We start from the raw sequence: 15,763 nt of genomic DNA, 5'->3' as shown, positions 1-15,763 counted from the left end.
TAGCAAGAGAGGGAACACAGCAGGGGGAATGGGAGAGGAAGAAGCAGGCTCCCAGCAGAGTCTGAGCCTGATGTGGGGCTCGATCCCAGAATGCCGGGATCACGCCCTGAGCCAAAGGCAGACGCTTAACAACTGAGCCACCCAGATGCCCCTCCATCCCATTTTTCATTTCTGTCCTTTTTCATACCTGCCGACTCTGGACCTCTCATGTACAGCTGGCTCTCAGCTCCACTGTAGTTCCCTGTTAGCAGATAATGGGCAGTGTCTTTCTCTTCTGTTTCATGTGCTTTCTGTCTTCCAGAAATCATTTCCTGTGCTATTAAACATTTATTCCTTTTTGCAGTTCCCTGCTTTTTATTTCACTTGTATCTCAGGGTCAATGGGACGCAAAGACATTAACTTAGTCTACCATCTTGATTCTGAGCAACCTGCTTCCTTCTCTTTGAAGTAAAATGATTGGATTAGGTCATCTCTAAGGGCCTTATATATAATATTGTGTTTCTAAGCATCATTATTTCATACAGATGTAAAGTCCCAACCTAAACATAGATTTATTCGTTTTGGCACCTTATTTTCTCTTTTAGCCCTACCCTTTTATGTTCTTTATTCTTTCGTTCAGACTTTTTTCTGAGTTAAGTATGTGGGTTTACATGTCTTTTTTACTTGACTGAAAATTGTAAAGGAGAATTTTAATAGTCAACTGTACAATCAGAGGTTTTAATCACCCTCTCTTTCATGTGACACCAGAAAGAATTGTATGAAAAATACAGATTGTAGTTTTAAAATCATGGCACAGGCAGCTTTGAATGCATTTTAGTGCTTATCTAGTGAAAGCATAACCATATATTGTATATATATGCTTACAAATTGGTTTTCCTTATTTGGATATTAATTTTTAAAATATATAATGGTAATGAATCACATTGATCTGATTTATTACCTGTAAGTCATAAAAATGATACGATGTGAACTATGATGAAAGCATACCAAGTCCTATGACTTACATGGTATTCATGTTAAATGTTGTTGCCTGACTTTATTGACTTTTATTGGAAGTTAAATCTAGAAAGGACTTAGAGATTATCTGGAGTCTAGTCCAGTCTCCCAGAAGAGAGAATTGTCTGGCTAGCACAGTTCCCAGCCCACTGCTTACTAGGGTTAATTAGGATGATCAGGCAGGCTATTCCTCTATTCCTGCTTGCGGTTTGTTTTTTTTTACTCATTGTGTTCGGTGAAGAGGACAGCCTCCCACACAGAGGGACACCTTCAATGTAGGCTATACCAGATGTTCAACTGCCACTAATAAATAAATTTTGAATTTTATTGACATAATATAATAAGGTTAAGTTCATGTTTCAGGTAAATAGTGCTTAAATATTATATAGTTTATTTTCAGATTTTGAAAAGCAAATTAGATAGTTCTTAAAAATTAAACAGCATTTTCAGGCTATTTTAGTTAATTTTATTAATCTTTATTATTTTAAGGAATTAATTAAATCCCGAATATTTTAAAGGAATAAGCTAGTACTATGTATTTAGTACAGAACTTCAGGAGCATATATATATTTAAATTGAGACCAGTGATTTGTTTTTTTGCTTTGAGTTGTTATTCACTTTTGGGGGAGAAAATAAATTTACATGATTAATTATAAGATAATTTAACGTGCCATTTTTCCTTGAGTATTTCCTTTTAAACAATAGCGGCAGATTATGTGGAAGCTTACTGGCTTATCCTTTCTTTCTTTTTTTTTTTTTTTTTAAAGATTTTATTTATTTATGTGACAGAGAGATAGCCAGTGAGAGAGGGAACACAGCACGGGGGTGGGAGAGGAAGAAGCAGGCTTCCAGCGGAGGAGCCTGATGTGGGACTCGATCCCGGAACACCGGGATCACGCCCTGAGTTGAAGGCAGAGGCTTTAACGACTGCGCTACCCAGGCGCCCCTGGCTTATCCTTTCTAAACATCTTCAGAATCGTGCAGTTTTTTATTTGTAAAGAAACAGACATTTTATTTCCTTTGGTATTAAAATCATTTGCAGGAAGAGATACTTGTTAACAATTCAGATTCCAGTGCTTGGCTCTAGACCTAACTGAATTAAAATTTCCAGAGCTTAGAAATCTGCATTTTTTGATTAAAATTTGAGAACAGCTGCTCTATAGCAAAGAACCCTGTCAAAGAGTTGGTGTTTTCTAAATTTGCCGGTTCAGCAGACATTTAGTAACTGCAAAAGTTCTTGGTATTTTAATACTGACTACTTGATTAGGTAGACAGAAGTTTGGAGGAGGATTTATCTGATTGGTGTGGATGTAAAAATTCACATACAAATCCCAAAATAAAATGATGATCACAGGTATGTAATAAGTTAATGCCTTTAAATTATAGCAAACACACAGAGCCAGCTTGCTTGTTTTGTAGTATATTTTGCTACTTTGAACACTGCTTCTGCTGCTATTGGAATACATTTTCCTTTTTTATTTGATTGCCTGGCTGACTTCCTTCTCAGACTAACAGCAGAGATTATGCAGCCATGTCGGTAAGTAAATACAAGCCAAAGCTAGCATGTGAATTAGATAATAGTGAACTTCCTGCAGGCTTATTTTTCTCTGCTTAGTTACCTATAGTAATCCTAATTATTTGGGCCTTATTTTTCATATGATTGTAGTTTTGTGGAAACCTGCATTTGAAGGTAATGGTGCTTATTTTGGTAAAGCAGTCAGGAGGATTTCCTGGGTCTTGATTGTGAAAGTTAATATTACAGTGCATCTGTGGTGAGTTTAGTGCTTTGGGAAACCTCTGTGGTCACCTCATGCATGACAGGGTAAAATTTGCAGATATTTTCCTCATCTGTAAAATGAGGTCAATGTGCCTATAGATTTTTGTGAAGATTAAATGAGACGGTATACATAAAATATTTATAAAAGTGTCTGGCATATAATAAGCACTTTAAAATATTAGTTATTATTATTACTTGCTTATAAGACTATTTGTGCTTTTCCCGAACACCTTTTCTCTACAGACCTTATCCCAAACTCCACTAGTAGAAATCTACCTCGGTGCATAATCCAGTATGATTGATGACCTAGTACAGATTTTTCTTTTTCACTCCAAACCCAGTATTGCTCTCCTGAAATGCCTCAGCTTTTACCTTTTTTCATGGCTTCATCATATTTTACGTTTTACTGTGTTTGTTGCTCCATTCCACCTCCAGTTGTGAGCTCTTGATGGCCAGAATAGGAACTCATAAATATTTTCTGACTGTGCAGAAAAAGTTCTTACAAGTTCTTACCTTAAAAAAGTGTCATCTAGCATTTGAAATTTAAATGTTCCTAACCTTTCTGTTCCTATTCCTATTATTGAAATTCAGATCTTTGTTATTATAACTGTTTTCTAATTAGCCTCTTCCAGTAGTGTCTCCTCACTTCAGTTCATCATACATATCAGTGCCAGATTATTGTTCCTAGGGCACAGTCTAATCGTATTTCCCTGTTGAAAAGCTTCAGAGTCTCTTGTTCATCTAAAGTAAAAATTTGACAGGTTAATGAAAAGAAATTATCTCAGACTCTTTCCAGACACATTTCTGACCATTATTCACATGGGTGTTCAGAGTGGAAAATTCATTGTGTCCTGGATCTGTCTTTTATTTTCTATCTTGGCTTCATTTATAACTGTAAAAATCCTGAATCTCTTCCAAAAGCATCTTTAATGCTACCTCTTCATGAAGCATTTGCTAATTCCACTTAACCATATGTGGATACTTTGTCCCACTTTTACAGTACTGTTTATATTTTGTCATATACTATACCTGTTTGAAGACTTGCCTTCTTTCCGCTATTAGAATTTAATCCCTTTATGTCAGGAACTATTATCCACTCATTGTCTCTTCTGTAGCACCTAAACAATATTTTACACAGAGGAAATGCTTGATAAGTATTTTTTAAGTTAATATGAGAGAAATAGTAGGGAAATGACTTACAAAAGCCTTTTTCTTGTATGCATAGAGAGTATAAAAAATATACTGCAACAATCAGAATTTTTAAATCAAATTTATTTGTGAAATATAGAATACTTCCTAGTTTTGAAGATAAAGTTCGTGGTCTTATTCACAGGCAAAAATTTGGAAAATGTCTATATGAAAATTATTTAGTAAAGGTGGTGTCGGTACTGACTAGAAATATTTGTATGTTTACTCTTTCCTTGCACATCTCCATGAAATAATAACATAATACTTCAGACTACAACTCTCTTCATGCCTGTAAATTGAGTAGTGATTTAAACACAATAAAAGACCTGATAGCACCAAAATAACCCTTGTGAATTCCCGGCACTAAGGCCAAGTACTTTTTGTCCCATTGAAGAGAGAGAGCCTCAGGCTTTCACTTCCAACTTTTTCTTCATTTGCTGTAGTAATTGTTAAGTATTTAGTTAAGCTTGGTAACAGGTTTCCTGCAGATAAATCAAATACATGTTCAAAATACAGAAGTCGTGTTCAGAAGTGATACTAATCCTGCTGTCCAAAAAAACCCCTCAAATTGTTTCTTGTCCTGTATTTAAGAAGGCAGGGATAGATTTGGGGATCAGTTTTGTATAAATTTGCATGAGAAATTTTAAAAGGTTTGGCACTTGGGTGTTCAGTGTTTTGAAAAAGTTACTTATATGAGATAGTTCTGTCTTTGGTTATCAATGACATTTTTGATATCCATTTGCATACTTTGTAAAAAGTTAATTCCAAGTACACAGAAATCAACAAGAACAAACCATTGTCAGTACATCAGGGCATTGGAGAGAATTAAAGAACTTTAAGAGACAATGTAAATGAAAAAGTTGAAAACAGTCAAAGCCCACTGTTAGAATATATATATATATATATATATGGTGAAATGAACTTTTAACACGATTCTGTGACTCATTTTTTTAACGCCCGTTTGTCAATGTCTTTGGGGTTCATTCAAATAACTTCAGAAAACGTTCTAACAAAATGGAGGACCAAAAAAGAAAGAAGCGTCTATTTGAAAGAAATAGCAAAAGAGCAATAGCCAAATAAATTTAACTTCTCCCAGATTTAAGCATCTTTGAAAGAAAATTGATTTGAATGTTTCCAGGTACCGTGTATGAGCTTTTTCTCATAAAATCTAAAGCTGGGCAAATAGCCTCGAATTCACCTCGTGTTTATGTGTCACCAGTGAAGAAACAGAGGCACTGAGTGAAGTGATTGAGGATGAGGGGGCAGGTGCATGGCTGTAATTGTGTGTGTGTGTGTGTGTGTGTGTGTGTGTGTTTCACTTGTCAGTAAACACTGGGAAATAGGTGTAACTTTATGAAACAAGAAATAAAGCTAAGGCAGATATAGTTCTGGTTGCCGAGGCACACAAGATCTTACATTAGGCTGCTTCCTGATTTTTATTTCTCTGGCCTGAGCAGGTGGCCTTGTGAGGAGACATGTGACATTGAACCTTTGGCATCAATACACTTTGGAGTGTACGAGTCCCCAGAAAGGCAAAGGGCAGATACCAAAGTGTGAAATTTGTGTTTTAATTCACTGTTTGCATTTGATTTTAGAATTAATTAATTAGAGGGGGGTGGGGGAGAGGAGTGGGGGAAGAGAATCAAGTGGGCTCCACGTCCACGCCCAGCGCGAAGCCTGATGAAGGCTTGATCTCATGACCTTGAGATCATGACCTGAGCCGAAATCAAGAGTTGGATGTTTAACCGATGGAGCCACCCAGGCGCCCTGAGAATTAATTTATATTAATTAATTCCTTTGGGAATTTCCCCCCTTAAAATTGGATTCTTCAGGAAAAACAATCACAGATTTTTGTATTGTAATTAGGAGAGTACTCTTAAGACACAACTCACTATTAACCGCTAATTCAAGTTGGGTCCTTTTCCCCAGGACTTTATATCACATGTAACTTTTTCTTTGAACCTTTAGAGAGAGTCCAAAAAAGCTATTTTATGCACTAGCGCGAGAGAGGGAACACAAGCAGGGGAAGTGGGAGAGGGAGAAGCAGGCTTCCCGCTGAGCAGGGAGCCTGATGTGGGGCTCAATCCCAGAGCGCTGTGATCATGACCTGAGCCAAAGGCAGATGCTTAACGATTGAGCCACCCAGGTGCCCTGAATTTATATTTTTTCTTAAGTTTTTTTTTTAATATGTATTTTTTTAAGTAAGCTCTACACCCAACAAGGGGTTTGAACTCATGACCCTGAGATCAAGAGATATACACTCTACCGACTGAGCCAGCCAGACACCCCTAAGTTTTTTCTTAAGCCTTTCATTAATGTAATTGAACAGTTAAGTGATTTTCACTACCATAAGTTAATTGCCAAAAAAAAAAAAAAAGAATCTCACTCTTTGTTGAAAATGAACGTAGTTGAATTTTATAACTTTAATCCTTCTAAGTATTTATTAAGTTGATGCTGATGCTAATCTTGGTAAGAGATTTAATTGCATTAAGTTGTAAGTCTTATGTGTGTATGTAGCATAGAACACTTAAATATTTCCCACTGTCAGAGGTTGTGGAAAACAGTATTTTGATTTAGAGCATAATTGGAAGAAGTAGTAGTAATAGAAGGCTTTTAGTTTAGGAGGAAACAGCATGAGAGATTTAGTAGAAAGCTAGTGGATTAGGAGAGAACTCGAAGACCTGACCAATAAGTAACAGATCAGGGAGATAAAATGAAAATAATTAGAATGGATTATTATCAGCCCTTGGACTAAATGTGTGTATATGTATGTACGTGCATACATATGCACACTTACGAATATCCTGTAACTTTACTCTTTTAACAGCTATCAGTGTTAATAGACTAGATTGCTGGTGCTGGCTTTATGAGAAGAGTGCCATTCTGAGCAGGAAGATTCAGTACTACAAACAAATGAAAATGCAATATCTGGCAGTTTTACTACCAGGTGGCAACAGAGAATTCATGTTTAGAAAGTTAACTGAGTTTTTGCAGATAGGAATGGTAAAGTTCTAGGAATCCAAATGGTGTCTTCCCCTTTAACCTGTATTCCACAATGGAAAGAAAAACATAGAAGATAATTTCCCCCCAAAGTTAAATGGACAAAAGTTGAAATTGGGGAAGAAGGAAAAGGACTAAAATATGTGGATAAGAGATTGTTCCAGTTTGAATTATGTTTTATTGTGAGCAGATAAAGACAGCAAAAAAGGAAGTCAGGGTGAGGGTAGAGCTCATGGAGAGTTGGAACAGCCTTGGTGCATTTATATTTACAGTTATGTTTGCAGGTCAGAGATAACAAAATTCAGCAGGCCAAGGTGCTAATATATACTTATAAAAAAACTTCTGTAAGGTACTATATATGAAAGCTAAGGAGATTGGACTTTGGACTTTGGAAAATCCCACCAAAGGAGCATGTTCAGACAAATACCACATATAGGGAATGAATTCAGAAGATAAGCAACATTTTAATCCCTTCCTTTTCTTTCATTCAGGAGACTTTTGGCATTGTAAGAAAGCTGTCATGTTCTTTTTGATCTTTTACTTATGAAAATCTGTGTGTTAAATGGTAGCACTGAGATTAAAAGCCTCTCTCAATTCTTTGGAAGCAAGAAAGGAGCAGTTGGCAAAGGCCTACTGTAGATGTCTGTAAGGACTTACTCTTCACTCTCGGAGTATTGTTGAATATCATTTGCAAGGTTGTCTCTAGAAAAAAAAAATGGTAATTAGATAACTTACCTTGATCACTCCCTCCCACTTTGTATAGGTTTCATCTTATTTTAATATATATCCTCCTTCCACTTGATACATTTCCCTTATTCTTTTAAAAATCCCATTCCTCAACTAGAAGTGAATCTAGAAGTATCTACCCCAACCCCATTCCCACAGTCTAGGACAGCCCCGTGAAATTACTTGTTCAGAAAGCCCTGGATGTTCTGTGAGTATACCCCAAAACTTTGAGAACTTTCAAATTTGAGAATACTACTATGCCATATAATTTCTTTCAGAAAATGCTATGAAATGTAACTGAAAAGTGTAGACCTTAACAAGAGTTATTTTATCTATGTCAACTAACAGAAGCCACATTGCGTTAGGAGGTCGGGACTTTGCATTCAGTCTCTTGACTAATACCCGCCAATACCCATTTCACAGAGCATGTTATTCAAATCTGTGCCTCAGCAAATGAAGCCCTACTTGTACTGGACTCTGAGATTCTTAAAAAGTCGAAACCTAAATTTAAATCCTTGAATGACAAAGGCCTGCTCTGCATTATACTTGTATATATATGGCTGGATTTATGATATGTCAGCTGCCTACCTACATATATTAATAAGGGTCAGTTGGCTCGAGTGACTTTGTCCATTTCACTAGTGATCATGTGGAAAGTACTTATATTGTCTGACGTATTAGTAATTCTGGCAACTTCTTTGTAAATGTTAAATTGTAGTGGGATCGCAAACTCTAGTACATTTTAATGATTAAATAGCCCTGATACTCTGATCTGGATGCTTATGTAAAGAAATGAGGATATGACTCTGCTGTCACAGAGCTGTTGCTTTTACAACAGTTTCTGGGATGCTCCAGTGTTTTGCTCTTAATTCTGTGGCTTAGCCATAGTATTCAGTCACCACGGGGAAAATTAGAGCTCATCTTTAATTTCCCCTGCTTTTCTTATAATTGCCAAGTGAGAAAATTTATATAGCCTTAATATTTTATTGCTTCCCTACTTAAACATATGCCTAACTGCCCAATTTGCTATTATCGAGTAGATTTAAGAATCAGGAATAATCCCTGTTGGCTCCCACACAGCATAAACTAACTTCCTCTTCTTGCCAGTCTGGGCGAAAGTGCAGGCAGCTTTCACCATTTTATCTTGATTTCTGATACTATCAATTGCTTGGAAGCAGAGGCATTTCTTTAAAACCTTGACCTCTTCTAGGCTTTTATTACTCTGCTTATCTTTCCTTTTTTTCCCCACCTATTAAAGGTGGAATGAGTTGGAAGATAGCATGGAACTGCCATGACATCAACAGTGATATCTGCAGAAAGCTGAAAGTCTGGATATTACATATCATCTAAGGCCATGTTCAAAAGTTTTGTTTTGTTTTTTTTTTAATAAAAAGGTGGCCAAAATTTGATCAGCCCAGTGGTTCGGATAAGGAAGTTTTGAGTGAAAGAGAAGTTGCCGTATATTACAGCTGTCCTAACGTTTTCCCAGTTTGGGGAAATTTTTTCCCCAACTTTAAGATAATTGTGTTCTATTTAATCTTTGTGTGTGTGTGTGTGTGTGTGTGTGTGTGTGTGTGTCCCCAAGAGCGTGCATTTATGTTACTGTCTCATATCCTTCTGATTTGGAATTGTTAGGAGGAGAAAAGCAGGAGGAGAATGGGAATTCGTACTGCATTACGGGGACTATGGTTAACGGATGTGGTAACCACCTCTTTTGGGGCTAAAGCTACTTTAGGTGGGGACAGAAAGAGTATGCAAGGAATATAGAAGTGTAAAAGGGGTATTTTGGAGAATGTTAGAGGTGTTTAGAGTTGAGTATATTTTGGTAGACCTATGAATGTTTTTGGCATGATCTCAAAAGTCTGTCTTCAAGATAGGGTTAAAGTTATTATTAAAACTCACTGAAGGAATTCATCTTGATATTTAAACCTTTATAACTCATCCATTCCGTATTATTGGGAATCTGAGGCATTTCAGTGTTATATATGTCAGTGCTGCAGTGTTCAGCCAGAAGCCTATTTTACTATATAGAATCTTTGTGCCTTTGTGAAGTCATCTTGGGGAAATTTTCATGTTTTATATTAATGCTTTAGATAGTTTTTTCCTGATTTATTTAATAGCATTCTGTACATAAGAGCAAGATGTAGTTTTATATAATAAAACTTTAGATTAGTGGTTTTTATATAAAACAGAGGGAAGAATAATAAATTTCTTAAGTTAAAATATCTACTTTTCAACTAGGCATCTTTTTTCATATTTCAATTAGGAATTTCTTTCTTTCTTTCTTTCTTTTTTTTAATTATATTATGTTAGTCACCATACAGTACATCCCCGGTTTCCGATGTAAAGTTTGATGATTCATTAGTTGCGTATAAGGAATTTATTTCTAATTCTAGTGTTTACTTCACATTTGATGAAAGACCTCACTCTTTCAGTCTGTTTGTCTAAAAAAGGCTGTATACATTGTGGGCCTTTAGGAGACTGACCAATTCATCAATGCTTCCCTTTTTCTTTTCCCTTTCCTCTGAAAAGACTATTTCACAGTCCCAAGTGAAATTTATGCAGCAAACTGAGAGGCAGTGAGTTTGAATAATATGGCAATATTTTATTTAATTTAAATAACTTAAAAAATTAATAACTTAAATAATTGTAAAATGCTGTACAGAATCAGAATTAATTAATACGTTTTCTTGCCAGTGTTAGATTTAATATTCAAATTGACCATGATTGTATTTCAATTTTCCAGATTTTTCTGACAAGAGTTACATAACCTTTTAAAACAAAATCTGTTATCAATTTAAAGAATAATAAATGCAATGCACAATATTTCTGAGTCTATATATTTCTTTTTACTTAAATAAAAAAGTCATTTATTGTGCAAAGTTGACCTTTTGTGGGAATATAAATAAAGTAAAATGGATTCTCCTGGGATCATTAAGGAAGGGAGACCAATACAGAAAGAATGGTTGTGATTTCAAGAGCACATTTTTATGTTAAATGTAGTTGAGAGAGAATGAAAGCAGACTGAAAAATGCTTTCAAATAATTACTGTTGAAATCAGACCTTTCTTTTTATATTAGATCTTTGAAATAAGAGAATGGTGAGACAGAAATGAAAACTTCAAATGAAAATTTAAATGTGTCAAATTAGTTTTTAAGTATTCTACATTTCTCCTATTATTATATTAGAGTAGATCTATCAAAACATTACTTTGAAACCAAAACAGTTTTGAGCCATAATCTAATAAAATCTGCTGTATTTTTGTTACCATGTCATTTTGTGGTGTTTCAAAGGAAATGGAATATCTTTAATCTATAATAGTAAATTATTTTAGAAATTTGGCTTGACATACAAACAGATGTGTTTTCTTGATTCCTTTTAAACTAAGGGTTGGTGGTTTGTGGTTTATTGTTCCTGTGATTGGCATTAAAAGCCTTATTTCACAGCTTGCAGTGAGGGACTATTGGGTAAAGAGTGGCTGTGTTCCACAAACTAAATTCAAAAAGTGTCAATCAAGGTCTCACATAGGTTGCTTAGAGAATGAGTTTTCTTACTGATTTCACCAAATGTCGCCTCATGCTGTCTTTGATTGGCACAGCCTGGCAGGGAGGATGGATGAATCTGTCACCGACTGGTTAATTGTGTTGCTGGTCTCAGTCTGACATCAGGTCTTTGACTCTTAAGTGGCTCAATACAAAACAAATTAGCAGATTGTAGTCATATTTCTCATTCTATATGCTTTGACTTTGTTGAATGCAGTCCATAAATCATATTGACTGACACACAAGTAAATGATGAAAGCTGCTTTTGAGACATGGATCTAGAAAGCAGCACTGTGAAGGTGCCATGGAAGGATGCATATGGTTGACCCTTTGGGAATTTCCTAGGAGCCAAATGTCTCCTTACCACAATTGTTCTTAGAAGAAAAGCTTTTGGGTAATGCAAAAAGGATCTAATATGTCAGCAGATTCTCTTTTACAAGTTCCTTTGAAATCTAAGAAGTTTGTCTAAGGGTTTTCTCTCTTTGCAAGTTGTTTTTTAGCAAAATGTTAGAGGAGGGCAAAAAAGTAGTTACCTTTAAAAGTTTGGCAGGTGTTTTTACTTATTTATTGAACTTTGTGTTAAAGAGAAAGAAAATGTTAATAATAGTTGCAATTTTTCAGATGAGGGCTGCAGAAATTTCTAGGTGTTTGAAATTTATTAATTATTTTGGTTTTGTTTGTTAAAAAACAAAATTTCTAATGAAAAAGTCTAGTTTTAAAGATAATTGCAAACATACTTAGATTAATTGTGTTCTAGAAAATGATAATATTAAGATTGTCCACGGTATTAGTAATAATGATGTTCAGAAAGGGGTCTTTTGGTTATACCAAAGTATACCAAGGGTCATAGGCATCAGAAATGAATTGCCCAAGGTATTTTTTGGGTGTGCAAATATTTGGAATGTTAAACATTTTCTCTCTAAGTAATAGATGGACTTAAGGATATTTGTGCACATTTTATAGTTAGGAAGTAAACATGTTAAAAACTATATTATCTTATAGAATATAACTTTTTAAATATTTAAAGAATCCAAACCTTTGATACTAACTTTAGTTTTGGGCTATAGAAAGAATTTATTTCATTTGAAGATTTATAAAATATTTTATAAATATTTTAATCTTAGATCTTTGAGAACAATAAGCCTGTACTTAATATGCATAATCAGAAGAAATTTGGTATTAGGGTTTTATTATTACATATGTTGTTTAAACAAAAAGCTAAATTCATGTGTGTGTGTTCATTACCTATTTCTACCAAGTTTATGGAATAGCCTGTATTTCTGTACTCTTACCATCATTTTTGACTCCAGTACTACTGTTATGTAGTCATTTGTAACATCTGAACCCATGTTGAATTTTAAAGGTCACCTTAAAATTATACCACTTACATTGTGCAGTGTGTTTACTTACAAAATGAATATAAAAGTAATTTTAGGGGGCAATTTATTAATCTGTTTTGCAGTTAGTATATTATAGGGGCAACGTAAGTAGGACATGGAGCTGACTGGATGGAGAAGTACATGAAACTAAAATGCAATAGTTGTTCCATTAGGTCAAAATCACATTTCCATTAAGTATTCTCAAGCCTATTACATTGTAATTAAATTACATGCCATTGATTTCTCCCTTTTCTACATTTTTGTCCCCCTCCCATTCATATTGATATTATGGTGCTTGTGGAATGGAGCTGCATGTCTCCCAGACTAATTCCTCTTGGGTTTGAGAGATCTTGAAGCATGCTGGGTTTTGCATTGTTTGTTACATTCTTTTTTGGCAGTTCATCAGTATCTGTCAAATATATTGTTTGCACTGGCTTTTATCTCTAAAGTTTTTGATTAAGAAATTGAGATTCTATTTCAGATATGGTTTTTCCCTGCATAGTGTCTAAATACTAAAGACTTATTCATAAAAGCTGCTTAGTTTCTAGTCTGGTTTTAAATGTGTAGTTTAATGAACAAATGTTCTAATCATCTTAAAAATATATTTATGTTCTTTTCTAACAGATCAACTCTGTAAACATTCCTGTAACAATTTAGTGAAACATTTATGTTTAGGAGATTTCTTTTCATGATTTTGTAGCTTTATTGGCCTTTGTGAAAGTAGTAAAAAACATAATTATCTGATAGCAATGAGTAAATATTTATTAATGCAAATGAGGCAAACCATGACACATTTTCCAAGTCATTATTTCTGACCATTTTCATAGATCTTTGAATCTATCACAGGAGTCAATCCATCACCAAATCACATGATCGTGGTTGAAGAGAGCAATACTAGGAGCAGTATTACACTGGAAAACTATACATGAAAGACTCTTCATAATATTTTAAACTTTTAATTGGGATACAAAATCTGTTTAAAGAAACAATTTATACTAAAAGTGACACTGTAATGGGATTCAGCTTTGTAATCTAGAGGTTAAACATTAAAACTTACTGATTTTTATCATTTTTAAGAAAATATAGCCTTAAGGCTATCACTGAAAATTTATGTAGTTTTTAGGAGCTTATTATAGTAGAAAATATTTTACAATAATATATGTAGTGAAAGAACACCACAAATATTCGTAATTTATTTAACCACGTATTTCTAAATTTAAAAACTAATATAGATCTGTAGATGATTTTGAAATCATATTGGTAGGTAAGCCCCCCAGCTAATTGAAGCTATGTTACAAACTGATGTTCTGATTAGAAGGACTTATGACTCAAAGTATATTTTTAATTTTAAGTACAGTTTAAGTAAAAATAAATTATAGTGTTTATTAACTTCCTTTATTCTGGCTTGGCTAATTATATAAAGCAGAACTTAAAGAGCATTACATGAATAAAATGTTCTGTCAGTATAATTATTTTATGTCATAAATGCCATATTTTAATGTGCATTTTTAAAAATACTTGAGACATTTCAAGAGATCTAACATAATAAATCATGGGTTTTTTACTTGTCTTTTAATTATCCTGGGTTCATTTAGAATGTTAATGACATTTATGTCCTGAGAAGGACAAGTAAACAAGAATATTAATTTTAATTCTTATGCTAGAAGGCATAGCTGCTTAGAATACAGAAATAGAAAGGCCAGTAATCACTGTTGTACCCCAAAATGGCAACAACAAGAATGTCAGGTATATAATTTTTCTGATAACTTATGGTGTACTTCTGTGTTTGCTTATTTGTTTATTTATATTTTGGTTTTAATATTTGTTTTAAACAGGGGAAAGTTGCCCAGACTGCTTGCATGTCAGCCTGCCAGCACCTGTCAACATCCTTAATGCAGATGCTATTGGACAGTGAGTTAAAACAGATAAGCATGGGAGCCGTTCAGCAATTTAACTTAGATGTCATACAGTGTGAATGTAAGTACCTTATTGGTTAAATCTCATGCATTTCTAGGAATCGATATTTAAATTATATGGAAAAAAATGGTATATAAAAGAGTGGTTCAGGAAGAGAGGGAAAAGGCCTGAATCGGAAATTTTCAGCAGCCTTTGAAGCAACTTCTTTCCATGAAGATAAAAATATCTCAGCTTCAATTTAGGGGTCTTAGAGCTCTAGAAGCACTGAAGTGGCAATACAGACTGGGATAATTGAAAAGATGATTCATTTTTCTTCTTATTCCTTTTTCTGGTCATTCTTGCCAGGACACTCTTAACATTGGTCATCAGTGAATGAAATCATTCTAAGTTTGTCATTCTTTCTGGATAGGTAGCTTTTTAGGTATTTGCCTCAGGGATAATCTTAGGGCCCTGCATTCCAAATGAAGCTTCTTTTATATTCTGAATTTTTGGTTCTCATTCCCCCCAAATTTCTTAAGCCTTTACCTTTGCTATTGTTTTTCACTGTTTTCTTTAGGTAAGATGCGAGCAGATTCTGTAATCTCATGTTGACATTAGCCAATCTGCTTCAAAACTGGATATGCTATTTGTTTATTAGCTTTGTAATATATACTTCTGGATGTGGGTTTTATCACCCTTAAATTATAACTCTTTAAATATAGAACGTAAATATACGGAGCAGTTTTCAAACATTGCTTTCAAGTGAATGGCATTCCAATTAAATGATGAAAATCCCTGGTTGACAATTCAGTCAGGTGCCACTGTTGATAAATTGAAAATCAGTGGGGCACAAGAAGGATTATAAAATGTCTTTCTGAGGCAAATTTTGCAATAATATATTTTGCAACTGAAGCAAGACTGATTTTTTTCAACAAATATCAAATATTTGTCTGCCCACTGTGTATAAGGCATTCTGCTAGGAAAAACAATTAATATTAAAGAGAATAATTATGTAAGCTGTTTGGTCAAGATCAGTTGTTTACCGCACAAAAAAATAAGTCTGAAATTTTTTAAAATTTACCTATTTCCTTCAAAAAAAAAGAAATGCTTATTTACAAAGGAAAATAAAGTTTTTCCTTAGGGAAGAGGTAGATTTATTTTCTTTTCCTAGGAAGCATTTCTATTTTCTCTAGTTAGAAAACATTTATTCACTAGTTTGGTAAGAAAATAAAAGAAAAAAAGAAAACCTTTATTATGTA

At 34.2% G+C, this 15,763-nt stretch overlaps 1 protein-coding gene across 3 annotated transcripts in view; it reads left to right on the top strand.

Moving 5' to 3' along the window:
* Nucleotides 1-15,763, top strand: part of EXOC6 (exocyst complex component 6) — a 228,117-nt gene that overhangs the window by 160,705 nt on the left and 51,649 nt on the right. For all 3 annotated transcript variants that reach the window (XM_040623792.1, XM_040623793.1, XM_008696251.2), the window contains exon 19: nt 14,444-14,585. In XM_040623792.1, coding sequence (XP_040479726.1) covers nt 14,444-14,585 — 142 coding nt within the window. The remainder of the gene's footprint in view (nt 1-14,443; nt 14,586-15,763) is intronic.

This window comes from Ursus maritimus, unplaced genomic scaffold (assembly GCF_017311325.1).
Source record: "Ursus maritimus isolate PB19 unplaced genomic scaffold, ASM1731132v1 scaffold_7, whole genome shotgun sequence".
Lineage (NCBI taxonomy): Eukaryota > Metazoa > Chordata > Mammalia > Carnivora > Ursidae > Ursus > Ursus maritimus.
Note: the sequence above shows the minus strand (reverse complement) of the source record. Positions and strands in the feature narration are given on the sequence as shown.